The sequence below is a fragment of the Xiphophorus couchianus genome, chromosome 17, assembly GCF_001444195.1.
Source record: "Xiphophorus couchianus chromosome 17, X_couchianus-1.0, whole genome shotgun sequence".
Taxonomy (NCBI): Eukaryota; Metazoa; Chordata; class Actinopteri; order Cyprinodontiformes; family Poeciliidae; genus Xiphophorus; species Xiphophorus couchianus.
The window spans coordinates 265,980-291,909 of record NC_040244.1 but is presented as its reverse complement, the minus strand read 5'-3'; the positions used below and the strand labels follow the sequence as shown (position 1 = coordinate 291,909).

Below are 25,930 nucleotides of genomic sequence, written 5' to 3'. Positions count from 1 at the left end.
TTTTGGGGAATGTGAAGACTCTCATTGTTTATTAACTATCAGACAAATTAAGTCTTTTGTTTCTCACATTTAATGATGATTGCTTCGTTCTACACAGCCTTCCTGCGTTTCAGCCTCAGTAACTTTAAATTATAAAACAGCAGAACTCTTTGTCAGGACTAAAAATGAGACAACACGGATATCTGCAACATTTTAATTGAACACACATTAAAATTCTGTGACAGTTTCAGGTCAAACTGTAAGTGACACAATGCACAAGAAAAATGGCACCAACGACGTACGAGTTTGGACTGGACACACTAAGCAAGAGAAAGAACCGTGAAATGTTCAGAGTCCTCTGAGAGTCAAGATTTACATTTACAACTGTAGAAAAAAAGCCTAAAGCAACAGTTTCACAAGAAGTTCTGAGCAATAACGAGCAGTTAATCAGCAGTTTTATGTACAGTTCATCTGATATCTAACAGTGAAATGGAGCCATACTCAGACTGAGGCGACTGAGGAACCACAAGGCCACAACACCAAGCTGCTCAACAGAAACTGTGCTTTTCTTTACTCCCACATTCACTAAAAGCTGTATACAAAAACACATGGTGTCCTCAAAATGCTCCACTCTCTGTTTTATTCCCTCCAAAATAAAAGCTCCACATGTAGTTCAGTCTGAACTTGTAACCAAACAGCTGTCAAAATCTAAATACCAACACAAAGCTGACATTACAGCATCAACACTGGTGTATTATAAATACGTGGAACTCCAGCAAGTTATCAGCATGAAAATATAAAAATGAAAAACTCCTGATTCTTTAAATGAAACATTTTCATTAATAATTGAATACAGTTCTATTTTTACCAAGATAAAAATAAAATCAAAAACAGTGAAAAATGTTACTTTGAAACAGATTTTGTTGTTAATACAGTTTCACCAGGAAAAAAAAGAATTTAAAATAAGGCCATGAAAACTAAAACTCGGTTTCTGAAGCTGAAAACTGCAATGATGAGAGAAGCTGAACTTTTATTTTGACGACACCGTGCACTTCCTGAATGCAGAGCAGTAGTTTGGGTTCGGCGAGACATTCTCTAAAGTCATGGAGCGGAGATCCAGAGTGATTCCAATCTTCAAGTCATAAAATCAGAACAAGGATGAAAAATCAAAACTTGATATGGATAAAACAGCAGACGCTTCACAGAACGGCCACCAGGGGGCGCCAAACATTCCTGAATTTTACTCACCAGGTTTTTATAACTCCAAAAATAATTTTGTTTTTCTATATTTAGAGTTTAAAAATATGTTTCTCCAGTATGTTCTGTGAATTAAAATAAACAGATATTTGATCATTCCAGATTTACAGATACAATGAGTAACATTTACTGCCACCTAGTGTTAAAGACAAGAACAGCATGATTAGCTTTGATCCCAGAGATGTTTTCATCAAACTGACTGGTTTCATCTTTACCGCCTTAAGCTTCCTGGTTTAAGGCGGTAAAGATGTTTAAGGTCTTTTCTTCTTGTTAAACATTTGACTTTAAACTTGAATTTTAGATTTATAGAAAACAAACATCTGGGATTATTTAATCCAGACGCACTAATGATGAGCTGGTTAGTGTTAAATGGATTTTTGGAGCACTGAGATTAATCTCTTAATCTGCGTGAAGCGGACTGGATTTATTCTGGGGGATCGTTTCTGTCCAGGGGAGCTGCAGGGTCAAAGGTCAGGCAGAAAGAAGGAGGAGGTTCAGCCAGCAGCTGATTTCCAGCTGAGGTTCTGATCAGATGTTTGAGCCTTTGTCTCCAGACCGGATCTGCTGCCTGGAATTTCCCAGAATTCCCTCTTCCTGAAGCCCATATGCTCCGGTTCTGATGAAGCGTCGCTGCCGGTGCTGAAGCTCTTCTTCAGTTTGAAGCAAAGCGACGGAAACGCAGCAATCGCTCCGAACGTTCGCTCTTCCCTTCGCCTCAGTGCAAAGTTAAACTGCGGCATTCCCAGTCCTCCCAGTCCTGTAAACAACCTGGTCGTTCTCTTTCTGTGTTGGGGGTTCTGCTGGTTCTGCAGCTCTGGGATCAGTTCTAATGGCAGTGTCCAATCAGCGTCCTGCTAGCTGCCAGTGGCTAGCTGCTAACCGCCAGCGCTAACTGAGGCAGAAACTAAATGTGGCAAAGCAAAGGAAGTCGGTGCGCAGGCTTCCAGCAAATCCTGAGATTAAAAAAACGACATCAAATGGAAAACTGCTGACTCAAACCCCCAGAGGTCAGAGGTCAGAGGTCCTGCATTATGGCGGGTCGCTGGAAACAACCTGAATGGTTCTGGTTCTGGTCAGTCAGTGAAAGTTCCTTAAGGCAGAACTCCATCAAAAGCTGGGACACCGAGTCAAATAAAAGCCAATGTCAAAGGTCACTCTGTCATGTTCTGGTTCTGATGATGATGAAGCGGTCATCTTCTACAGAGAATGGATGCCTGAAGCGCCGTCACCACTGTCACCACCTGCAAGACAACGAGCAGTGCAGAGGAGAACCTGGTCAGCACACCGGTGCTTGAAGTTAGCATGCTAACTGGATCTGCTGGGAACGCTCAGGATCCGACATTCAGCTGGAAAAATCCAGGAAAAATTCAGAATTCAACCAACTGGTCGGTATCTAAACCACACGACTAAAGAAAACAGCAAAAAACCAACCAAACATTTTACCAATTATTCAATCAACTAACCTGTAACCCAACTGAATAACCAGCTAAATGATAAACTCCCAAGACCAGTGGACTTTACTGGTTCTAACGGCTCAGAACCAGCTGCGGATCAGTTCCTGCAGCTGGTTCTGAGCCCAGTTCTGAATCAGTTGGTACCGGTACCAGCCGAAGGTTACCTGGACTTGGACTCACATCTCATTATGTCTTGCTGGAGTTTTCATAGATGACATCAGATGTGATGGACTGCTGCTTCTTCTTCTGCCACATCAGGAGGACGCACTGATGGATGAAGACATACTGCTCCTGCACACACACACACACACAGACAAACACACACACACACACACACACACACACACACACACGGTCTGTATTGTGGCAGAGGGTGTGTGTGTGTCGGGTGCTGAAGCCCGGACTCGTCCTGACCTCGGTCTGGACCATGGACAGCCGGTGGGACCTCATGTCCGACACCATGCCCAGGATGTCCACAAACTCGTGTTCCCGGATGTGCTGCATCAGGCGGTCCAGGGCCATGAAGGTTCCGGTTCTGCCCACCCCGGCGCTGGAACAGAAACATCTTGGTTCTAACGGGTCGCCAGCAGAACCGACGACCTCCAGCTCTAAACATTTCTTGACTTCCAATATGCCTGATTCTGCAAGGTCAGCTGACTGAATTATATGACACCAGAACCAGAACCGGATCTTCCAAAACCAGCTGGTGACCGACCTGCAGTGGACAATGACGGGGTCTTTGGTCCTGTCGGCCTGCTGCCGGACGATGTGGACGAATTGCAGGATGCTCTCGATGGCGTTGACCGTGGGAACGCCATGATCCGGCCACGACGTGTAGTTCAGGTGGAGGACGTCCAGGGTCTCGTCCGCCTGCAGGTGGCAGCAGAGAGTCACGGCAGTTGTGATCGGACCTTTAAAGCCACGTCCTGCAGGAGAAGAAGACTCACGTATCCAAGTCGAAACTTCCTGATGATCCACTCCGGAAAGCCTTCCTCAGAAAGCATCTCCACACTGATGTCGCCGTACATGACCGGCTCGTCTGTGAACGGCCAGTAGTGGTCGCACTTCACCTGTAAAAATGCAAAACATCAGCTGGGAGGAGCAGGAAATGTAGATACAACCAACAGCCAGCAGGGGCAGAATTAACACTGAGCTTCACAGCCAGCAGGGGGCAGACTCCAGCCTGTATTTGACTGTAGATCTAAGACATACTGATAGGAACAGCGCCACCTAGTGGTGATCAGAAGTGTTTCTAATAAACAGGACTGTTATATGATGTGAATTTGTACCGGACCGGACCGGACCGGCTGCTCACCCTGCGGCGCTCGTTGCATTGTGTCAGCATGACGATGATGGGCGACTTCTGCTGCAGAACCATCTTCCAGAAATCGTTGCGCGTCTCCGGCAGTGGCCCCTGGGTGGCGATGTACTCCTTGGAATGTCGGTATCCCTGAAACAGAAACCGGATCAGAGGAACTGGAGCAGAATCAGGAGCAGAACAGTAAGCTAAGATATTTAATGCTCAGAATGTCAGAAAAGCCAAACTGCTCTTTAGATCCAGACGGTTTCAGAACCAGGACAGTTTCCTGGACGACTGAATCAGGAGCCAATCAGGATCCAACAACAGTTTCAGATTTTTGTCATAATCAGAAAATTCAGCCGTTATTTCAAACCAGCTGAGAGGATTATTTCTGTTACTTCCTGTTTCTATCTGCAATACAAAACAACTTCTGCTTTTGTTTTATGACTTAGCTCCTAATTATGGACCATTTCTCTGGGATTCCTGGTCCGGTCGGAACCATATGGACCCTTCAGGACTTCAGAGACCTGCTGATCCAGTGTTACCAGAACCAGGTGAGTGAGCATTCACCTTCTCTGTTTCTCAGCTCTGGAATCTGAACCTGAGACGATCAGAACCTGCTGGTTCCTGCAAATCAGAACTGGACCATTGTTGTTTTCTGGGTCTTTCCGGTACCGTTACCGCTCCAACCGTACACCTGTCATTAACGGCTCAGTTTTATCAGTACTGTTCGCCTAGAAGGTCCAAACATCAGTTCTGGTTGTGGTTTCTTTACCAGAGTCTGAGCTGTCTCTACGCAGATGATGCTGAGATGTTGAACATGTTTCTGAACTACAGACTTCCTCCAAGGTTTCACTCTGGGAGACCTTCAGGAGCCTTCAGGTCATGTGATCAGGTCCTGCTAGCTGAGCAGCATGCTAGCCTGGAAGCTAAAGAGGGGCGGAGCCTCCAGGCTGTCTTCTCTCTGTCTTTTCCTTTTTCTGTTTTATTGATTATTTTTTATAAGAAGCTCTTTGTGATATTCTGAACATCAGATGAAGCTTTCTCTTTCAATCTAGATCACAGGTGTCAAACTCCAGTCCTCCAGTCGCTGTCCTGCAGGCTTTAGATGAGCCACAGGTACAAAACCCTGGAATGAAACGACTCCATGACCTCCTCCTGGTGTGGATCGGTTCTCCAGAACCTTAATAACCTCATTATTTTATCAGGTGCTGCAGCAGAGGCCCATCTAAAGGTTGCAGGACAGCGGGCCTCCAGGACTGGAGTTTGACACCCCCTGCTGTAGATGAACAATCAGCTCCCCCTGGTAGCCAGCTGTGGCGGTGCATTCCTCTTTAAATATGAAGGTTTCTGCATTTGGGCCGAGGCGGACCGAGCCGTGGGTGTTCTGGAAGTTGTTGACGGGTCGTGGGAGAGGAAGCGGAGCCAGCAGATACTCACAGGGATGTAGTTGGCGTTGATGTAGTCGGCACCTTCGTCGTTGTGCATGGAGACCAGCTTGACCCGACTGAAGTCATCTGAGAGAGGAGGGCGGTTAGTCAGGAGATGAAGTACAGATGCTGTCAGAGTTCAGCAGAACCCGGTCTGGATCTGGAACCGGGTTCAGACTGGGTCCGGACTCACAGGGCAGGATGTTGGTGTATCGATTCTTGGGCCTGTTGACCGGCAGGTCGGCGGCATCGTGGGTCAGATCCAGGCCGACGCTCTTCAGCTCCTGGAAAACATCCAGAGCAGATTTCAGTTCTGATGGAGAACCGGCCCGTTTCTAAACCCATCCGGGTCCACAGCCCGGCGGTTCCCCTGAAAGACAGGACTTCCCCAAGTCGTACCTCAAACTGCAGGGAGAACTTGTAGGCGGAGTCTTTGCTCATGTCCTTGAAGTAGGCCTCGAAGTCGTCCAGCTGCACCGGGCTGCAAACACAAACCAAGTCAGACGGTTCTGAGAAGTTCTGACCTCCGGTTCAAACCGCAACCTGGGAACGCTCAGAGGAAGTTCATGATCCTAATCCAATCCTCATCCTGACGGTTCTTGCTGGAGCTCAGGGTTCAGAGTCTGGCTCCACCGGGTCCAAAACCCAGCCTCCTCTTCCCAAACCAGAACCTCCCAACAGAACCATAATGACCCAAAGGTGCAACTCAATGACTGCAGCATCAGTTGAGTTCAGCGGCGCCGCTCAGACCGCCAAACATCAGAACGGCTGACAGCCAATGAAAACCCAGAGCAGGATCAGAACAGTCAAAGGGTTCTAATCCAGAATGTTCTGTTAGGGTTCTGTTCTGACTGGGATGAAGCAGTCTGGGCTTCCAGAACCACAGCAGAAAAATGTTCTGCTGCCTCATCAGAACCAGCAGGTCCCAGAAACAGGATTTTCCTGTCTGGCTCCTGATTGGTCCGAACATCTTAAGCTGTCCAATGGGGCACGGTCTCCACCGAGGACACGCCCTCTTGCCTCAGAGAAGATCCGAGCCCACAGCATGATACCACCTCTACCACCAGCTGGTGAAGGACGAAGGTTCTGGTGCAGAACCGTTGGAGCGGATTGGTCCAGCTGCTGGTTCCGGATGTTCTTCTGCTCTCCAGAAGGAGGAACGTCAGACTGGATCAACGTCCTGTTTTTGTTCCCAAACTGGAGATCAACAGAACCTCTCCGACCCGCCATGGCGCCGATTCTGGACCCGATCCGGATTAATGACACTTTCCTGTTTCTGAGATCAGTCTGGGATGAAGGAGTGATGGATTATCTCCCAGATTAGATGGGATGAGTGAAGGATGGATGGAGCAGCGGATGGGTGAAGGTTAAAGGTCAGGGTTAAAGGTCAGGGTGGAGCTGATGGCTGAAGCTTCAGGACTCGGTTACCTGGTTAGTTTCCGTTTCTTTAAAGCCGTTTTGCTCCTAAAAACACAAAGAGTGTGAAATCCAAACATCATCATCACCTTCATCATCTTCATCACCAGCAGGAGCTCAGGACCGTCTGTGCAGCAGCACCGCCCCCTGCTGGCGCTTCACAGTCACTAACTACTGTGGTGAATATTTGGGTTCTTCATAAAGTTTATTCTTTATGCTTCAGCTGCAGCTCAGACGTTCACATGGAACCAGAATTTACTGGACTTTCATCATCAGAACTTTAGAGTCCAGTGAGGCGGTTCTGATCCGTTTCCATGATTTCCTTTGAACTGTGGAAAACAGCAGCTGCACAGACGAGTCCTGTGGGTTATTGGAGGTTTAACGCCGTATTTCCTCTAAATAAAATATTATTTTACTTTCCTGAGGTTCTTTATAATATAACAATATTTTCTTTAAATAAAAATATTCAATTACAACATTTTTATAAATTTATAGTTAAGATACTCTTACAATTTACTAATAATCTGAGAATAATAGAGTATGATATTCTGCATTGATCATAATAAAAATCTCAGTATAAAAAATGTAAAGTTAATTTAAAACAGTAAAAATTTTGAAAAATCTCATGTTTTTGTGTGGATGAAATATGTCAGCGTTTGGAAAACTGGGATAATCTTCTCTATTAGAGGAAATACGGTAGAAACGCAGGCAGGAAGTCTGTGGCTGCAAGTTTCCATCCGTCTGCTTTTACATCAAAAAAACTTTCATTTACACTGAAAAGTTGAATTTGGGAACATATTTGTTTTTATTTGATTTTTAGAAACAGAATTTTAAATCTATACTTTCTAGATACAATTTAGTTCATAAAAAAGTTTTACCATCACGGTAACAAGTTGGTCAAATGTTTCATCAGAACAAAAGTTGAGAAAATTATTTCTTTCTTGAAGAAACGTTTTTCAGCCACAGACTTCCAGAAACCTTTCAGAGAAGAAGCCAAACATGAGATCACCACCGTGCAGACGGCCGGACCCGAACCCGTTACCTGCCTGGCACCCGGCTCCATCAGGCCGGACGTTACTCTAAACCGTTCATGCTTTTACTTTGAAATGCCTCTGAATTCACAGAAAACCAGGATCATGCATATCTACAGAGCCTGAGCTACCGAGTGACCGACGGCATGCGGCGAAGCAGAGTCAGCATCATGCTGCCGGAGCGATCCGCCACAGATCAGCGCGATGCTGACGCTTTCCAGAGGGAGGAATATAGACGCTGCAGAGTCTGGTGTGTCTGAACATCCACAAAATATTAGGATTTACATGATATTTTCAGAAAATCATGAAATACTGAGAAAACGATCCAACAGGAACGCACCGGCTCACGTCATGAAGTCGTTTCTGCTGGTCTTAAAAAAGCCAAATGAAAGAAATAAAGCAGCAAATAATGATAAAACTTCAGGCTTTCTGTCTGTCTGTCAAACGTTTCTATTGAAAAATCTGGTGAAAACATCCAAATCACCAATTTATAAAGTTACGATTATATAAAAAAGTTAGTTTTTATTTGTGGAAAACTGATCAGCAGAGAAAACTAAACTCCTGGTTTCCATGAAGCAAAAGCAAACACTAAAAACATCTGGATAAACGTGTTTGAGGGCCAAGAATGCGGCCCTGAGGAACACCAGGGAGTTCATTTCCTCCGTTCAGAGATTTCTAGACGAGGCGTCAGGAAAACCGGGAGTTCCTGGTCCAGAGCCCCGAGGGACTCCCAGAGTCTGTGGAAGAATTAACACACACCAGACTGATCTGTGCGTCTCTGAGTTCAAACTGTGACCGACGGACTGTGGCGGGTGAACATGCCCCAAAGTGCAGCAGGCGCTTACTTACCACGGATTAATATAAAAAGCCAAAAGATAGTCAGTCCAAAGGCAGGATGGCAGGAGGGTAAGGAAGGCAAAGAGGCTTCTTCGCCTGAAGGTTCAAATAAACACAGAGAAAATAAAGAGAACAGACACCAGGGGGCGACAGAGAGGGGACAAAACATGGAGCTCCGTTAGTAAAGAGGCTTCATTAGTGCAGAGTTAAAGCATCATGCTGCCACCGCCGGCTCCGCCCACAACGCCCAGCCCAGCCAGCACCTCAGAACGCCGCACGGCGCCGTGACGGTTCTGATGAGCTCATAAAGCAGCAGAGGCAGACTGGGAGTGGAACCGTCAACCAGAACCAGAAAACCCGAATCAGCATTACTGTGGAATAGTTCCAGTAAATGTTGGTCGGCTCTCTGGAACAGATCCGATGGGACCCATCCGGTCCTCGGCTGGTTCTGACTGAAATCAACTTCGTCCTCATCGTCCTCACAGAAACACAGCTGCCTTTCACAATAAGAGCACGACACACTGATGAAATGTTTAGTGGTGGGGTTCTGCCTTTACCGATCGTCTTTCAGCTCTTATAATAACCATCAGAACCAGAACCAGGACCTTCAGCCACAGCGCCAACTCAGAGGCTTTTATTTTGAAAGGATGACTAATGGACCGCTCTCATTTCTGTTTTTAGGTATTTGAAAGAACAACTGGGTCTTAAAGCCACAGATTAGACCTGAGCCTTCATCTTCAACAAACAGCGCCTGTCATCATCATCTTCATCATCATCGTCATCTTAAAGGGCCACACACAACATTAAAGCTGCAGCTGCAAGTTCACATCCTAACCTGCCTCATCAATCTGTCCCTCCACTCGGCTGCTTCCTGTTGGGTGTGTGCAGCTGTGAAATGAGGAAGTGATGCTGCGGCGGCCCGTCGCCAACGGCAACCCAACCACCTGCAGCAGCAGCAGCAGAAGAAGAAGAGGAGCATACCAGTTGTAGGGAAGCTTCCCGTCTCGCTCAAACGAGGCGAAATTAACGAAGGTCTCGGCGCTGCAGTTCCTGCAACACGAAGCGACGGGATCAGACAGGAAGTCACGGGAAAACAGGAAGTCAGCAGGAAGTGAAGAATAACGGAAATCAGCCTCTATCTGCTCAATTCAAACCCCTCAGGTTACACAACGCAATTATTCTCACTTCATGTTATTTTTTCACTAAATAAGGAAGTTAAAAATTGACATGAAACAAAAGACAAAACATAAAAACCCAGAGTGACCAAAACAGAAATTAAAATAAAACTAAATATAAAACATACCAAAAATAAAACTATAAAGTCAAAATCTTTACTAACCCAAAGAGACCAAAAACTAAACCAGAGTAAAAAAAAGGAAAAATAAAGAAAAATCACAACAAAACAAATGTTAGCAAAATCTGACCGAAATTAGAAGTATTTAATTAAATCATCCCAGTTTTTAACAATCAGGACCAAACACATCTGTGGCTTCTAATAAAATGCAGAATTGGCCACAAACATTTAATAAAGTCGGGAAAATAAAACAGAAATGAGTCAAATTCACACAAGAACAAACCTAGAAAAAGATGAAAAGAAAGATGAAGCAGAGCCTCACCTGGTCATCTGCAGGTGTTTCTTACGAAGGACGAGCAGGAAGAGGACGAGAAGGCTGATGAGCAGGACGCTCAGCACGGCCAGCGCCGAGATGGCCGCCACGCTCGGGTTCATCTCTTTGGCTGCGCGCACACACACACACACACACACACCAACACCTGCTCAACACCTTCACAATAAAAGCTGCCTGCTGGCTTTAATGAGGCAGATTTAAACAAAAGCAGGAATAATTCTCAGTGAGACCATCAGGCCCATTAATCACACAGGAAGTCCAGCAGGAAGTGGATTTAATGTCAGGGAAGACATGGTCATCACTTATTTAAATTCTAGTTCTGCAAACTGAAGATGACAGGAAGTCTTTATTTATAACTTCCTGTTTGAATGTAATTCCCTTCAAGATGTTTAAGTTGGTTAATCTGCAGCAGGTCGATGAAAATCATCTCAACATGATCAGAATAAAAACTAAAATCATCTTAAATTCACTTAATTAAAACAGAAGTTGGTCTTAAAAACATCTCACATTTTGTGGTGGCAGCACCGTTTCATCTCTTGTACTTTATTTTTCTAGCAGGATTTTTGTTTAAGGCAAACACAAACATCTTAAGGCGGCTGATGCTAATGCTAACCAGCTGCTAATATACCCAGCTAGCTAGTTTTTTAGGGTAAGAGTAAATTTATCATTGGTTGCTGAGCGATGTTTGTCTTACTGAGTCAACCTGCAATCATTGTGTGGAACAAAGTTCAGCAACTTTCCTGTATTAAACATGTTTTAATAACGCAGGTCTTAAATTTCATTCGCTTTGGTCTTAAAAAGCCTTAAGTTTGAGTTGGTGAAAACTGCAGGAGGCAGAACCTTTGAGACCAGAACCAGAACCGCTGGAGTGAGACTCGGGCGTCTGGCTGACTGCATTCAGAGGGAAGCAGAATAAAAAGCCTGCCACACTTTTCAGATGTTTCCACTACCGTGTGATGATCTGGTTAAAACATGTTGAAGGTTTCCACAGCGCCCCCCGCTGGCGGTGCTGCGGCCCGTCTCCACGGCACCCCCTACCTGCGGTGGTGACGGTGATGCGGGCCGGCCGGCTGGCTGAGCTGTAGCTGAAACTCGTCACGCTGCAGTTGTAGCTGGACGACGGAACCAGACCCGAAACGGTCAGAACCTGAGCGGTGGAGGTGATGGGCTCTCCGGCCTGCAGGGGGAGCCACACGTCAGAACAGAACCATGACCCGTTTGTCTGAGCATGCTCAGTGTGAGCCTTCTGACTGAACTTGGGCAAATGGTTCTGATCCGGTCAATGTTCTGGTCCAGAGAGCCGGACAGGTCAGAACCAGAACCACAGAGATCCTCCTGACAACTGATCCAGGTTCTGCTGAGATCCGTCCAGTTTCTGGAACAGAACCGGGTCAGGCTGCAGAACCGGGTGAGGCAGTTGGACTGAGGTCCATCATCTGGTTCCAGAACACATCAGAAACTCTTGGAGGGAATTTCAGAACCAGAACCAGAACCTGAGGATTACTGTGGTTCTGATTATTCTGGACCAAAGGGGCCGAGGTGATGCGGTTCCGGATCAGACGGTTCATAGATCAGAACTTTTTATTAAATTCAGATGGAAACAGGAAAACAATAAATAAATCTGAAAGAATAAATTCAGTTAAAAAATTTTAACCATAAAAAAAAGACAACAACAAAAAAATTTAATGAGATAGAAATCGGGTCGGATCAGAACCAGATTTGTAGTTCTGTAAAAACAAAAAAATATTGATGCTAAAATCTCTTCCCCGTTTTAACGCTCAGCTTCTCTTTCTGCTTGTTCTGGTTCTGGGTCCGCTCAGCAGCAGAACCCCTCCCGGTTCTGAACCCAGACCCGGTGTGAGGCGGGCTTACCTTCAGCTCCTTGCTGGCCCAGTTGGGTCGGCACAGAACCTGGTAGTAGTCCACCACGCCGTCCTCGCTCCACAGCAGCGTGACGGACGAGTGCGTGGCGTTGACGGCCAGCAACAGGCGGGGAGGGGCCGGCTCTGCGGGACAAACACTCCATGAGCTGGGCTGAACCGGGCTGAACCGGACCACCGCCACTTCCTCTGAGCAGCACCACTTAAAGACGCCAGAAGAGGAAGTGGACCCGGCCAATTTCTGTTTCACTTTCACAGACGAGTCCGAATGCGTGGCGCTGGACGGGCAGAACCCAGCAGAACCTCTGAGGCAAAAAACTGAAAGTAGAACATTTCATCCTGAGCCTGACCTACTTCCTGTTTGGTTATGGGAGGGGAGCAGCAGAACCAGAACCAGTTCCGTCTGGATGGACGAAGCCACGCCACATCCTCTACCTACAGCTGTCACACATGGTAGTGGCAGCGCCATGCTGTGGGCTGAAACGTGAAGCAGCACCAACACCTGGACCGAGACGTTTGGGCTCGTCAGCCAATCAGGACGGGTGTGGTCCAGATCCTGCTCACTGATTGGTTGAGGGGGTGTATGTATAATTCTGACCCCCCGTGAATCAGAGGAAATCCTGAATACAGTTATGAATGTTCTGGACAGACAAGAGTCGCCATGTTTAGGTCCACTGTTGGTTCTGAGCGGGTCATGGAGTTCTCTGGCGCCCCTAGTGGCAGAGCGGAGAACTACAACAACAAACCTGCCTCAAAGATTCACATTTATTCCTGTTTTTAACATTTTTTCAGAAAAAGTTCAGGTGATCAGATTCAGGATTTTCTGAAATAAAACGGGAGATTTATGGTGACATCGTTTTCCATCAGGCTGAAAATTATTTCCTGTAGAAATTCTTTAACATTTTTAATAAATTACTGAAACTCACAAGGAATTTCTAAATTATTATTTTTAAATTGTAAAATAAAAAATTATTTAAGTTGGAAGTCATCAGTTCATAGATAAAATTAATAAAACTATTTTATTTAAAAATATTAAATAATTACTAAATAAAATATTCCAATCTTTTGTTTAAATGGTTTGAAGTTTTATGTGCAACAATAATTAACATCCATAAAATTTAAATTAAACAATGTTACTTTACTTAGAACGTTATTATGAATGAATTTTTTTTCTTGTGATCAACGTTTATTCCTGCCGTCCGGATCCGTTCTGAGGATCTGGACCTGGCCGACAGAATCAAGCCTTCTGCAGTGTGTGTGTGTGTGTTCTGGTCCGGTTCTGACCCAGTTTGATGATGTTGGGAACAGACGTGTTCCTGCTGCGCTCTGTGCACGCCGTCACCGTCAGGTTGTAGATGTCTCCCGGCGGCAGCGGCAGGCTGGCCCGCATGGCGTTCCGGGTCACCTGGGGAACAGAACCAATTCAGACTGACGCTACGGAGGTCCACGCCGCCAAGTCAGAACCAGAACCGGGTTCCTTACGTCTACAGAGTATCCTCTCTGTGGCCCCTTCTTGCCCACGGCCTCCACCTGCCAGTGCAGCATCCTGGAGTGGCTCAGGTCGATGAAGAGCTCGCCATAGGTCCACCGGACCGCCAGAACCCCCTGGGAGTAATCCACCGACGAGATGTGGGGCGCCTCCGGAGCTGGGAACAGGCTCGGTCAGACAGAACATCGGACTGGACCAGAACAGTGGTTTTGGATCCAACAGCTGGTTCCAGTCCCGGTAACCGGTTCTGGTAGCCGGTTCCGGTCCGTACCTGTCACAAAGCTGACCATAGAGCTGTCGCAGCAGGTGAGCGGCGGGTCTCCCCAGGTTACCATGGAAACCCTGAAGTTGTAGTACCAGGCGGGCAGCAGGTCGGTGACTCTCTGGGGACAAACAGAACCAGAACCGGGTCAGCAGCCGCCAGCGGCACAAAGTGCCGACCATCCGGAGACGGCGCTTACCACGGTAGCGATGACGGAGGCGGTGGCAGCGATCTCATAGTAGGTGGTCCACTCAGACGCCAGCGTGACGGGGTTGAAGAAGAACGTCTGCAGGATGTACTTCCTGAAGGCCACGTGGTACGGCCTCTGCCAGCTGAGGACCACCGCCGTGGGGCCCAGCGGGTACACCGCCAGTTCCCGCACACCTGTGGGCTCTGAGCCAAACACACCCGGTCAGTCGACAAGGCTCCGCCCACACAGGAAGTAGGAGGGAAACTCACCGATGTCGATGATGACTGGTTCGGACGGCGGGCTGGTCAGAGGGCCGTTGGTGTGATAGACGACCACGCGGTATTGGGCGCCGGGCGTCAGGTTGCTGATGATGTCACTGGTCGAGTTCTCCTGTGAAAACACAAAAGTTGAGTAACTCTGAGGCCGACAAGCTTCAGGACAGACGGGGCTCAGGAAACGACGGCAACCAGACGAGGCAGTTCTGTTTGGCCCGGCGGGCCGGCGGTACCTCGCTGCAGTAGGTGTTCTCCATCCTCTGGCTCAGGCTGGGCTTCAGGCAGGTGGTGGACAGAACCGACACCAGGCTGCCATTGTGGTTCTGAGCGGACGGAGCCCAGGACACGGCGGCGGTGCTGGAGTCCAGCAGCCTGACGCTGACGCCCTGAGGACGCTCACGCAGCTCCTCCAACAGCTCACCGCTGGGACCTGGATGGATTCACATGGACCCATCAGGACCAGAACCACACTGGATCCAAACAGAACCTTTAACATCCTGAACAAATCAATGACGATCCAGGAGGATCGTTCAGAGTTGACACGTCTGCTGAAAGTTGTGAAAATGAAACGAAAAGGTTTAAGCAGCCATATTGTTTCCGGGTCGTTTCCGGACTTGCCGGTTCTCCAGAGACTCACTGAGGTAGAAGGTGAAGCCGGTGTCGGCGCTGCTCTCCCGGGCCTCACAGTCTCCAGACGAACTCAGCGTGGTGACCTGGACTCGGTACGTTCCCGGCTCCGTCAGCTCTGTGAAGAACTCGTGCGTGTTCTCGTCCACAGTCGCCATCTCTGTGGAGTTTCCTAGAGATGAGACCAGTAGGTCAGACACCTGGAAACTGGAAGAACTGGTCCATCACAGATCTTACATGGCGGGCGGGTCAGAGAACCCGTCACGCAGGAGACGGACCTCTCCGCCGTGTGACCGGACCCTGCTGCTGCTCACCGTCTCTGTAGATGTAGACATTGAAGCCGTCGTAGGAGGTCGGAGGTCGTGGGGGCAGCCAGCGCAGCTCCAGCAGGACGGGGGGCAGCCTGGTGGGCAGAACCGGAACCTCGGCGGGCACGGCCATGGCCGACCCCGGCTCGTTGGAGTCCTCGTACTCCGACACCACGGCGTTGACGAACTCCTCGTCTCTGTCAGCGGGCGAGATTTCCGTGGGGTCCAGCCAGTAGCTCTGAGGCTCCGCCTCCTCCTCCGCGCGGCTGCCGTTGCCAACGGCGACGCTGTCCGTCACATTCTGCGTCGTGTTGAAGGAAACCCGAGGAGTTGGTTCCTCCTCTTCGAAGACGACGTCCTCCTCGGGTTGCGTCTCCACCTCCTGCATTAGCGGGACGTCCCGCGCCTGGCGGGCCGCCGCCTCACGCCCCCCCGCCACGGCCCGGCGGCTCAGGGTCAGAACCCTATGGGAGACGTTGAGGGGCGGGAAGGGCACTGGGGGGGGCAGAAGGTCGGAGGGTCTACTGACATCATCACCATCATCACAGAGCAGCAGCATTTAAACTGCCTGGAATCACAAATGGAGGCTGAGAAACTGTTTAACTGTTTGGACCAGGTCTGGCACCAGAACCGGGTCCGGCACCAGTACCGGGACCAGAACCGGGACCAGAAGCAGGACCACACTTCCTCAGGGATCCCCCAGGTAGTTTTTAGTCTGGGTTCTGGTATATCTGCCAGCTGTTTTCCAGGTATATCTACCCGGTGTTGCTCACCTGTGCGGTGGTGCAGCGGTCTGTGTGAGACGTCGCTGTGGCTAGTCAGCGCCGTCTGCAGCGCCGTGGCCTCGGAGATGAGCTGGAAGGTGATGTTCCGGTAGCACACGCCCGGCAGCCAGTGCTTGAAAACAGTCTTCCCTTTGTAGAAATCTGGAGACGAACAGAAGAGACGACCTGGAGAAACCGGTTCACCTTCAACCTGCCAGATTCCTCATTCCTCTGGAATCAGGAATAATCTGAATTGGAAACTGCCAGCTGTTTTCCAGGTATATCTGGGTATCTCGACTGGATGATTTTCCAGTCGGTGGGAACATTTTCCCACCGACTGGATGAGGAAGAACTGGGCTTCCGGGAAACACCGCCGTCTGAGTTTCTGTGTGGAGTTCCTCAGAGGTGACTGTTTGGACTCTAACAGGAGATTAACATGTCATATTATTGGCTGGGGTTACACTGCCACCGTCAGGTCAGGTGAGAAACTACTTCCTGGTATTTATGTTTCCAAGCAGTCGGTGTTTCTTCAGGTTTCCTCACCTTTATAGAGCATGGAGCGGCGCTCCAGGCCCTCCGTGTAGCTGATGTTGACCCGGCTGAACACGGTTCTGATCGGTGGGTCGATGTCGAACACAACGCCCGTTTCTGGAGCCTCTCTGTAGTCTGAGATGTACGCGGCACGGACAGGAAGTGGCTCTGAGGAAACAGGAAGATGGAATCATGAAATGTTTTCTGAGGAATTTAAAAGTTTTAAATACAAATTCCAGATAAAAAATTTTTCCGCTCCACTTCTAGCAACACAGTGATAATATCTGAAGGTCTTGTATCTCTTGTGGTCATATTTCATAAACAGGAGCGGCTGAAACGCTCCTTACTTGTGAGAACAGGAACGCTCTTCATGGGTCGGGACCAGCTCTGTCCCAGTTTGACCAGTAGCCCCACCGTGTAGCAGAGGCCATGGAATGACACGTTGAACAGCAGCGGCTCGCTGGTGTTGATGAACGGAACCAGAACCAGCCGAGGTTCTCCTGAGATCTGCACTGCGTACGCTGTGACGTTGTCCTGAAGGTCGCCGCGCTCCAGCGCCGCCACAATCAGTCCCTCCTGATTGGTGGACACCTGAAACGCCCAGGAAACCTGGAAAACACAGCCACGTGTCATCAGCTGAGAGGAAGTGCAACCAGGTTCAGACAAGAAGGCAGAAAAACGATGGGACCTCACAACCCATCAGCCTCTCTGGACTTCTCTGAAATAAAACTACAAAACAACGGTAACCAGGAGCGGGCCCTGAGGAACTCCACTCTGAAGCAGCGCTGCCGGTGAAACGCTGTCTCCTAAAACTTCGGATCTGGTTCTTGTTTGTCCAGTTTTCCTTCCAGCAACGGTTTAAAATGGCCGAAGGTCTTTCCTGGTTTCACCCAACAATTCTTTGACTGGATCGTTTTCTGAGCCCGAACTGATTCCTTTCTGGAACTGGTTCCTCAAACAGAAAACATTAGATTCACTGAACAGGTCCCTGACTTTTTAAGCACTTTAACCTTTGACTGGCTATAAAAATGAAATATCAAACAGTCTACTATGTTTCAGATCATCAGTTGGATCCTATCAGCTATGAGAAGAAGAATCAGAAACCCCGGTCCGGTCGGATCATCTCTCCTGGTCCGGTCCAGTCGCGTTGATTACTTCCTGCCTGGTTGCCTCTGAGCAGCCTGACCTTCCGGTTCATTAAATCTTCCAGCAGGATCCGGATTGTCGCTCCCACCGATACAAACCCTCCAGATATAAAAACGCTTCTTTCTGAACAGATTCCAGAATATTTTAATGCCCAAACTGAAGTCCGGACGGTTCTGCTGTTGGTTCCAGATCTCATCTTCGATGCCAACATTGTGATGTAAACACCATGGGGGAGGAAGAACCCGGTACCAGAGGGACAGGAGGTCCAAACGGACCCACTGGACCCGACTTCATGTGACTCTGCATGAAGCTTCCAGAACCAGAACCACCAGCTGGAGTTCTCCTGACTTCTCCAGCAGAGGTCCAATTGATGGGATGTAGCAGAACCCAGCTGGTTTCCTCTGACCCGGTTCTGAAACCCGTCCCTATTCAGAACCAGGGAGATCCGTTTCCTGGCAGCACCCTGAATAAACTCTGATTAACCCGGTTCTGACCCGATCCGTGAGCATCCTACCACAGTTAAACACAGAGGAGCAGAACCAGGCTGACCCCAGCAGCAGAACCAGTAGGACCCGTCCTGCTCAGGATTGGTTCTGCACCAGAGACCCTCCTGAAGGTCCAGAACCACAGCAGAACCGGGCCTCCAGCAGAGGAGCTGCTGGATGCGCCCCCTGCTGGACAGAATGGAGACTCGCCGTGCTGGTTGCTGGGAGACCAGAGGGGTTGCCTAGCAACCAGCAGGCCAGACCAGGTTGGTTTATACCAGTGCTTCTCAATTCCAGTCCTCAGGCCTCCCTGCTCTGCATGTTTTAGATGAGCCTCTATTCCAGAGAAGCTGATTCAAATGACTGCATGACCATCAAGTGCTGCAGAAACCTGTTGATCACCCATATATTCAATCCAGGTGTGTAGCAGAAGGGAAACACCTAAAACATGCAGGGCAGGGAGGCTGAGGACCGGCTTTGAGAAACGCTGGTTTATACTAACGAACCAGAACCAACAGGAAGAGTTTGTTAAATAAACGTTGATCCAATTTTCTCCAATCCAGACCACAATAATCAAACTTTCATTTATAGATTTGGATTTATGACAATAATCTGTTTCACTGAAATAGTTTGGACTCCGCCGGCCTACCGTCCTTAAGTGGACCCGGTCATTTCGGGTTGGTTCTCCTCCACGCCCCCAGCACTCTGACACCCTGGGTAAAGAGCCGGATCACCCATTACTACAACTGAACCGTCCTTACCACTCGGAACCATACCGGATCCGATCCAAACAGAACCAGATCCAGACTCCTGCTGAGCTACAGGAAGTCCAGACGGGTTCGGTTCTGGAAGAGGTCCGATGGGTCAGACAACCCGACTCGACTCAGATGGTTCTGATACCAAACCGGAAATATGAAACCGGACCGTCGGATAAGAGTGAGCCTGGAGGACGTCTACAGATCACCATCAGAACCAGAACCAGAACCAGTTCTGGTCTCACCATCACCCAGCAGCAGGAGAACCTGGAGCCGGAACAGAGAGTCTCTGTGTGTCAGGGTGTGTGTGTCTCTCTCTTTGTGTGTGTGTCTGTCTCTGTGTGTGTGTGTGTCTGTCTCTCTCTCTCTCTCTTTGTGTGTGTGTCTCTGTGTGTGTGCGCGCGTGTCTCTGTCTCTCTCTGTGTGTGTGTCTCTCTCTCTCTCTCTTTGTGTGTGTGTGTGTGTCTCTGTGTGTGTGTGTGTGTGAGTGTGATCCTCAGTGATGCTGACAGACATCCCTCCTCAGTCAGGCTGCAGCCGACTGACCCACTTTCTGTGGGACAACGAGCTGCTGGCTGCCCGCACGGGACCATCCACCCCCCCTCACCTCACGCACTGAAACACGCACACGCTCAACACGCACGTTTCATTCAGCCCCGTCGCCTCCAGTGAGGCCGGTTCTGAACAAAGCCCTGGAACCGCGCAGTCCGTTCGGGCCTTGACCCACCTGGACCCAGCCGAGCAGCAGGGCGGCGAGCAGCGGCGGGGGCAGCATGCTGGCTGCCGGCTCTGAGCGCTCTCAGCCCGGCCTGGAGCCTCCCGCACCGCTGCGCATCCAAACAATGGCGCTGTTTCTGCCGCAGCGGCCGACGCTCCGCGACGCTCTGCACAGATTCGATCTGCGGGAGATTTCCGTTGCGCACCTCTAACTGCGCATCCTCAGCCGAACCGGACCTGCTGGGAGCCAGGGGAAGCGGGCCGGGCTGCGGGGTCCATGCCGCGGCCCGGAGACGAGCAGGAGGTCGGTGTCGGTCAGCCGGGATGAAGCTGCTGCTGCGCGGCGTCGCCCCGCCCTGCGCTGCGCGGAGCTCCGGAGGCTGAACGGAGACGCGCACCTCCTCCTCCTCCTCCTCTTCATCATCGGACACACGAACCACTGAACTGGTTCTGACCCAGTTATCTGGTTCGGAACCAACTCGGTTAAAAGTCCGCAGCACTGTAAAATGTTCAGAGATAAATAATCACAGAGAAGCCGTTGAACTGGTTCCACAGTAAAGGAGCCGTTTGTTGCAAATAAACACAAATAATTTATTTTATTGAGTCCATCAATAATTTACAAATGTCACCGTTTCAAACTAAATGCTTAATATTTAGCTTCAAAACTAAATGTTTAGTTAGGAAGCTGTGTATTTGTTACCTAAATAGTTACCGACCTCTAGTAAGTGCGCTAGCCTGCTAACAACATATTTGACTTCTTAGCTAAACGTTTGGCTAGCAAGCGGAATATTTAGTTCGGAAAAAAATATTGTCTGGAACATAAATTTAAGTCTGGAAAATAAATTTTACTAACCAAATATTTATTTACCAATCTATGTATTTAGTTAGCACGCTAGCTTGCTCACTAAATACTTAGCTTGTTAGATAAATGTTTGGTTAGCAAACGAAATATTTATTTTGGAAAAATAAATACCTACATTTTTAGTTTGGGAAATAAACTTTACAAATTAAATATTTAACTATAAATTAAATACTTAGTCTACCAACTAAATAATTAGCTATGAACCTAAATATTTAGGTAGCATGCTAATCTGTTAGCTTAAATATTTGGTTAGCAGGTTACGAGCAGGTCGGTGTCGGTCAGCCGGGATCATCATTCTTTAGTTTAACTAAACATTTAGTTATTTGTTTCAGACTGGGTAACTTTATAAAGGTAAACTTCTACCTGGAGCTCAGGCTGTAAAACCTGAAGCATGTCTCCATTGGTCAGAAATGTTTCAGGTGTTCCGAGTTGGATCATTCTCAGTTCTTCTCCAGGACCTCAGAACCTGACCCGACGGATGGAGGTCCATCATGCTCCCCCATGACGTCAGAAAGAAGCAGTGCCGACCAATCAGAAGCTTCCGGAGCCCAACAACCTGCCCGTGTTTTAGTGTCTGATCTACTTGGTGTGACTCGCCTCAATAAATGAGCCGCTGCAGGGCCTGGGTTCACCAGCAGGGGGAGGAGGAGTTCCACAGTCCGGAACCTGCTGGGTTTTTTCTGGCAGATTAAAGCCACGTTGTTCCTTCTGATGCAGTAAATGTTTGACCCAGTAGGACCAGGACCAGAACCTCTAAAAGGATCTTCCTCCTGATTGGTTCTTTCCTTCAAATAATTTATTTGTTTTTAGTTTTTGCCGCTAATTTAAAAATGTTTTACTAAAGTTACTCTGTTTCTGAACTGTTTCAGGTATCAAATAAAATAAAACTATATTTTTCATTCTGTTTCTGCCGCTCCAGACAGATTCAACCAGTCAACCGAACCGAACCTGCTGAGATCGAGGGCAGCGGGCCCAGGTCCTGCTGACGCTGTTCCTCTGAAATCATTAAACTCTAAAGATTTTCTGCAAATTCAAAATCTTTCAAAAACATGTTGTAGATTTTTTTGTCATTGAATTTTTTACATTTAAAAACTGATTTTTATTTTCTCCAAATTCTGAAAATAATTTCAGTTTTTCTGAAATGTCAAATGAAAAGTCATTTTTCTGATTCCCACAAACTGATATTTGGATTTCATAGTAAATGTTTATTATTTACAGAAAATTCTGATTTAAATCAAGTTTCCAGCTGTTTTCTTGGGTCCGATCGGAACCAGAAGGTTCGCCGAACCGCCAGTCCACCTTAAATCCCGCAGAAAGCGGAGGTTCTTCCGGTCCACGTGCTGCTGTTTTTAGTCACAGAGCTCCGGTTCCGTGAAGGAGTCCAGCGGGTTTTCCAGAATCCAATCTGGGTCGACTTCCAGGAAAAAGTGGGAAAATGAGAGAAAACAGGAGCAGGAAGAAAAATCTCCTGATGGTTTTTTTCCCCTGCAGCTTCCAGAACCGGCGGAGGTTCTGGTGCAGCTCGGTTCTCTGGATCCAGAACTCTCCTCCGGTTCCGAATGAATCCAGCAGCGGGGAACTTCCAGATATGGTTTATTTCTGACTGAAATAATAAATGTAATTTTGAGGATAAAATCATTTTTTATTGATATTAAACTTTAAGTATCTGGTTGGTTTTTTTTACCTGCTTTTGGATTCCAGATAAAACGGAACCGGTTCTTTTCTTGGTTCTAGAATCAAAAAGTTCTGACTTTGGTTTCATTATTCAGTCAGTTTATAGGCAGAGCGGTCATCTCTGAGTTCTGGACCGGCCCGGTTCGGGCCAGCGGAACCCAGTCCAATCTCATCCCAGCACGGCCTCCTCCAGGACCGACGGGTGGAGGTCTGCGGCCTCCAGGCTGCGCAGAAGCCGCCCCAGCGTGGCCCGCCTCCCGCCGGCCCGCCTCCACAGAACCAGGCCGTCCAGAACCGCCGCCCCGGTGTTCAGGCTGTGATCGGACCGGCACCGGTACACCGCTTCGGAGGACACGCCCAGGTCCAACAGAACCGCCTCCCATTCGGCACCGAGTCTCTGCGCCAGCCGGGACAGCTCCCGGTCCGAAGGAACCCTCTGCAGAACCGAGTCCGGGATCCGGGAAGCGTCGCCATGGTAACGGGCCGGAACCGCAGCGTCCCCTGGGAAACATGGAGCCCGGTCCAGTTTGTTACAGAAACTTTCAGCAACACGGAAGTCAAAGAGCTTTACGTCACAAACACGTCAGTTAGGAAACAAACAATAAATCAAATTTCATGTTAAATTTAATTTGAAAAAGTTTCAGAAAAATTTAACTGAACTTACAAAACAGTTCATTTGTCACAATCAATCAAATTAAGGTTATTAAAGTACATTTATTAAGTTGTCATGTTAAAAAATGAACAAATTAACTCGTTTTTCCAGTTCTTTTTCTTTCTGTCTTCAGAACCAGTTTAGAAAACAGACACATGAAAATGGACCAGAACCGGGCCCAGCAGAACCGTCCCAATCTTGCTAATTTTTCCCCATGTTAGAGCCAAAGCTGCAGAGGCTCTGATTGGCTGCTGGAAACCAGGGGCGGCTCCTTCACCAATGCAGCCCTGGGCGAGCGCCCCCCCCAGTGAAACTGCATTTATAAAAGATCAACTTCTTCTGATCAGAACCATAAACTCATAAAAATCATGTCATTTGTTTTGATTCTAGATGATTTAAATATGTTTATTCTGATATTATTCAGTTTCATAAAGTCAATGAAGCCAGGCTAGGTGTTCCGTTTATCTGTGCTACCCATAAATCCATCCTACCTTGTGGTCAGATTCTGCTGACTCAGCAGATTTCTTATAAATACATCCTACCTGTGAAAGTTTCGTTTCATGTGTTTTATTTCGTCGAAGATTACGGTAAGTTTTATTTAATTTATTTCATATCTGGCTTCATTGAGCTGCTGAATTACTTAATGTTTTTACTTTACATGACAGCAGCTTGTAAATATATTTATAAATCTTTAGTTTGTCATCTGCAAAGTCGTTACTTCTGCAAACAAGTTATTGTTTGGCAGGTAGAGTAGGATGTTCCGATGAAGGAAGTGATCTTCTTGTGGTTTCGTCATGGATAGAAATTGTTCCGATGCTAAGCTAACCATTACCATTACATTTCCAGGATTAAAGGACTAATGTCTCAGCCAGATCTAGAGAAACTCATCCATGCCTTCATCTTCAGTCGTATTGATTATTGCAACAGCGTCTTCACAGGTCTGTCCAACAAATCAATTAAACAGCTTCAGCTGATCCAGAACGCTGCTGCTTGCGTTCTCACTAAAACCAGGAAGATAGAGCACATAACACCAGTTTTAAAGTCCCTCCACTGGCTCCCTGTAGCTCAAAGAATAGACTTTAAAATACTGTTGTTAGTTTATAAATCACTGAACGGCTTAGAACCACAATACATTAAAGATCTGCTGTTGTTGTATCAACCTTCCAGACCTCTCAGGTTCTGGTTCTGGTTCTGCTCTGCATCCCCAGAACCAGAACCAAACGAGGAGAAGCAGCTTTCAGTATCTATGCACCACAAATCTGGAACAAACTTCCAGAAAACTGTAAAACAGCTGAAACACTGACTTCTTTTAAATCTAGACTAAAAACCCACCTGTTTAGGATTGTATTTGAAATGTAATCAATTACAAATTTATGGATGGAACTTGACTTCATGATTGATTATTCTGTGTTTGTAATGATGTAAAGCACTTTGAAATGTCTTGCTGCTGAAATGTGCTATACAAATAAAATTTGATTGATTGATTGATTGATTACTAGTAAGCTTCCACTTCAGTCATTCAGATAATGTTGTCCAATATATTTAACATTAACAACCTGCTATAGTTTGTAAACATGACGGTAGCACCGACAGACAGACATGGCCATCTATCCGAGCTACGGTAGGAAAATCTGACGAGGTAGCTCTGATAGTCAGAGCATTGGACCAGGTACAGAACCTGGAGCGTTTTAAGTTAGAAACAACAACAACAGCTTCTCGTTGGTTCATCACATTAACTCCCACCTGAAGGCCCGGTTCCGGCTAAGTTCGGCCCGGTTCCGGCTGAGTTCTGCAGCTCCAGCAGCAACCGGTCCCGGATCCAGCTGAAGTCCCGCAGAGCCTCCAGGAAGGCGCCGAAGGCCCGCGGGCCGCGGTTCGGCAGGAGGTCCAGCAGCTTCAGGTTCTTCTGCCGGTTGGTCAGCTGACCCTCCACCTGCTCCACCTGGGCCTCCGTCAGAACTCCCTCCTGGTACAGGAACGGAACGATGGTGTCGCTGACCAGCAACTGGTCGCACAGCTGCACCCGGAACCTCCGGAGCACCGCCCTGTGCTCCGGCTCCATCCGAACCTGTTGAACCGGGTCACTAACCCGAACCGACTGAGTGGTTCATTCAGAACCTAAACCAGTCTCCATAATGGAAACTAGTCTCGCCGGTACCCGCTGCTAACTTCTACAGCTCCGTCCGGCATATTATGCTCGATTGGAAACAAGAAAGCGGAACCAAAGTTTATCCAGCTCTCATAGAAAAATGGCTGTTCGTCAAATAAATAATACCCACGTGATTTAAAAAAAGTTTGTAATTTATTGTTTGATTATAAATTAATGTAGAATAGTACGAGTTGACTAAATCGGCTTACATTCAATACAGAAACAATTTACATATAAAGTAAAATCAGGAAGTTTCAGACGGACTACTTTCTGCGGAGGGATCATTTTAGTAAATAAAGAAATAAAGTTGAATTTTGAAATGAAGACATTTTGGAGGTAAAACATGTGGCCGATCAAAACTACTTAAACTGTTTGAATATTTAAACAACTTAAACTATTGAAATGTGCTAAAAGTTCAGCTAGGGCATACATAAGAATAAAGGATTAAATATATTTAATAATGTAAAAAAAATAAATAGCGTTTATGACTGCGCCACATTTTTAAGATGAAAATAGTTTTTCTATTTTCCTATTTATAGCTAATAACAGCTGGTTATAAAACAGGTGAAGAGAAGCTGATAGAAAGTCAAACATGTAAAAGTTTTACTTCCAGCAGGCGGCGCTGCAGCTCCAGATGGGTGAAGATGTGAATAAATAAAACACTTTAGAACCCAACAACACCTCATTCTTTATGACAGATGAACGTTTCCATTTTTTCCCCGCAGGATAAAAAATTTATGAACTTTAATTAAAAAGTTTATTTTATACTTATCTGAAGAAAAAAAAAATCTTGAGCAGACATTTAAATTTAACTGTAAAATCCTGAAAATTT

The 25,930-nt window shown here is 47.4% G+C and overlaps 2 protein-coding genes across 5 annotated transcripts; both read right to left on the bottom strand.

The window, feature by feature from the left end:
* Positions 1-179: 179 nt before the first annotated feature.
* Positions 180-20,182, bottom strand: ptpro (protein tyrosine phosphatase receptor type O). Of its 3 annotated transcripts, XM_028043561.1 has the most exons (27): positions 19,772-20,182; positions 17,006-17,267; positions 16,671-16,826; positions 16,137-16,289; positions 15,370-15,858; positions 15,066-15,227; positions 14,662-14,858; positions 14,423-14,543; positions 14,163-14,356; positions 13,973-14,084; positions 13,695-13,858; positions 13,497-13,617; positions 12,205-12,338; positions 11,371-11,509; positions 10,321-10,441; positions 9,686-9,754; positions 8,717-8,800; positions 6,849-6,884; positions 5,820-5,901; positions 5,614-5,704; positions 5,431-5,507; positions 4,006-4,140; positions 3,638-3,760; positions 3,406-3,560; positions 3,105-3,240; positions 2,871-2,981; positions 180-2,477 (listed from the first exon to the last, which is right to left on the bottom strand). In XM_028043561.1, the coding sequence occupies exons 1-26, from the start codon at positions 19,817-19,819 to the stop codon at positions 2,877-2,879; spliced, it is 3,666 nt and encodes a 1,221-aa protein (XP_027899362.1). In that variant the 5' UTR covers positions 19,820-20,182; the 3' UTR covers positions 180-2,477; positions 2,871-2,876. The 3 variants fall into 3 exon arrangements, with proteins under 3 accessions (XP_027899362.1, XP_027899363.1, XP_027899364.1); XM_028043562.1 differs by lacking the exon at positions 8,717-8,800; XM_028043563.1 differs by lacking the exons at positions 6,849-6,884; positions 8,717-8,800 and having other exon boundaries at positions 19,772-20,181.
* Positions 20,183-21,811: 1,629 nt separating this feature from the next.
* On the bottom strand, positions 21,812-25,170 carry cradd (CARD and death domain containing adaptor protein). 2 transcript variants are annotated; one of them, XR_003598849.1, is made up of 3 exons: positions 24,693-25,170; positions 22,308-22,798; positions 21,812-22,226 (listed from the first exon to the last, which is right to left on the bottom strand). XR_003598849.1 is itself a non-coding variant. In XM_028043566.1 (2 exons), the coding sequence occupies exons 1-2, from the start codon at positions 25,009-25,011 to the stop codon at positions 22,467-22,469; spliced, it is 651 nt and encodes a 216-aa protein (XP_027899367.1). In that variant the 5' UTR covers positions 25,012-25,170; the 3' UTR covers positions 21,812-22,466. The 2 variants fall into 2 exon arrangements, 1 of the variants encoding a protein (XP_027899367.1); XM_028043566.1 differs by having other exon boundaries at positions 21,812-22,798.
* Between the last annotated feature and the right edge of the window lie 760 nt (positions 25,171-25,930).

Excerpts from the sequence above, each read along its gene's own strand:
- ptpro (XM_028043561.1), bottom strand. The coding sequence starts at position 19,819 with ATGCTGCCCCCGCCGCTGCTCGCCGCCCTGCTGCTCGGCTGGGTCCAG. Across the intron at positions 17,268-19,771 it reads TGCTGCTCGGCTGGGTCCAG|GTTTCCTGGGCGTTTCAGGT; the intron begins GTGGGTCAAGGC and ends TGTGTTTTCCAG. Across the intron at positions 3,561-3,637 it reads GGAAGTTTCGACTTGGATAC|GCGGACGAGACCCTGGACGT; the intron begins GTGAGTCTTCTT and ends TGCCACCTGCAG.
- cradd (XM_028043566.1), bottom strand. The coding sequence starts at position 25,011 with ATGGAGCCGGAGCACAGGGCGGTGCTCCGGAGGTTCCGGGTGCAGCTG. Across the intron at positions 22,799-24,692 it reads AGCCGGAACCGGGCCTTCAG|GGGACGCTGCGGTTCCGGCC; the intron begins GTGGGAGTTAAT and ends CATGTTTCCCAG.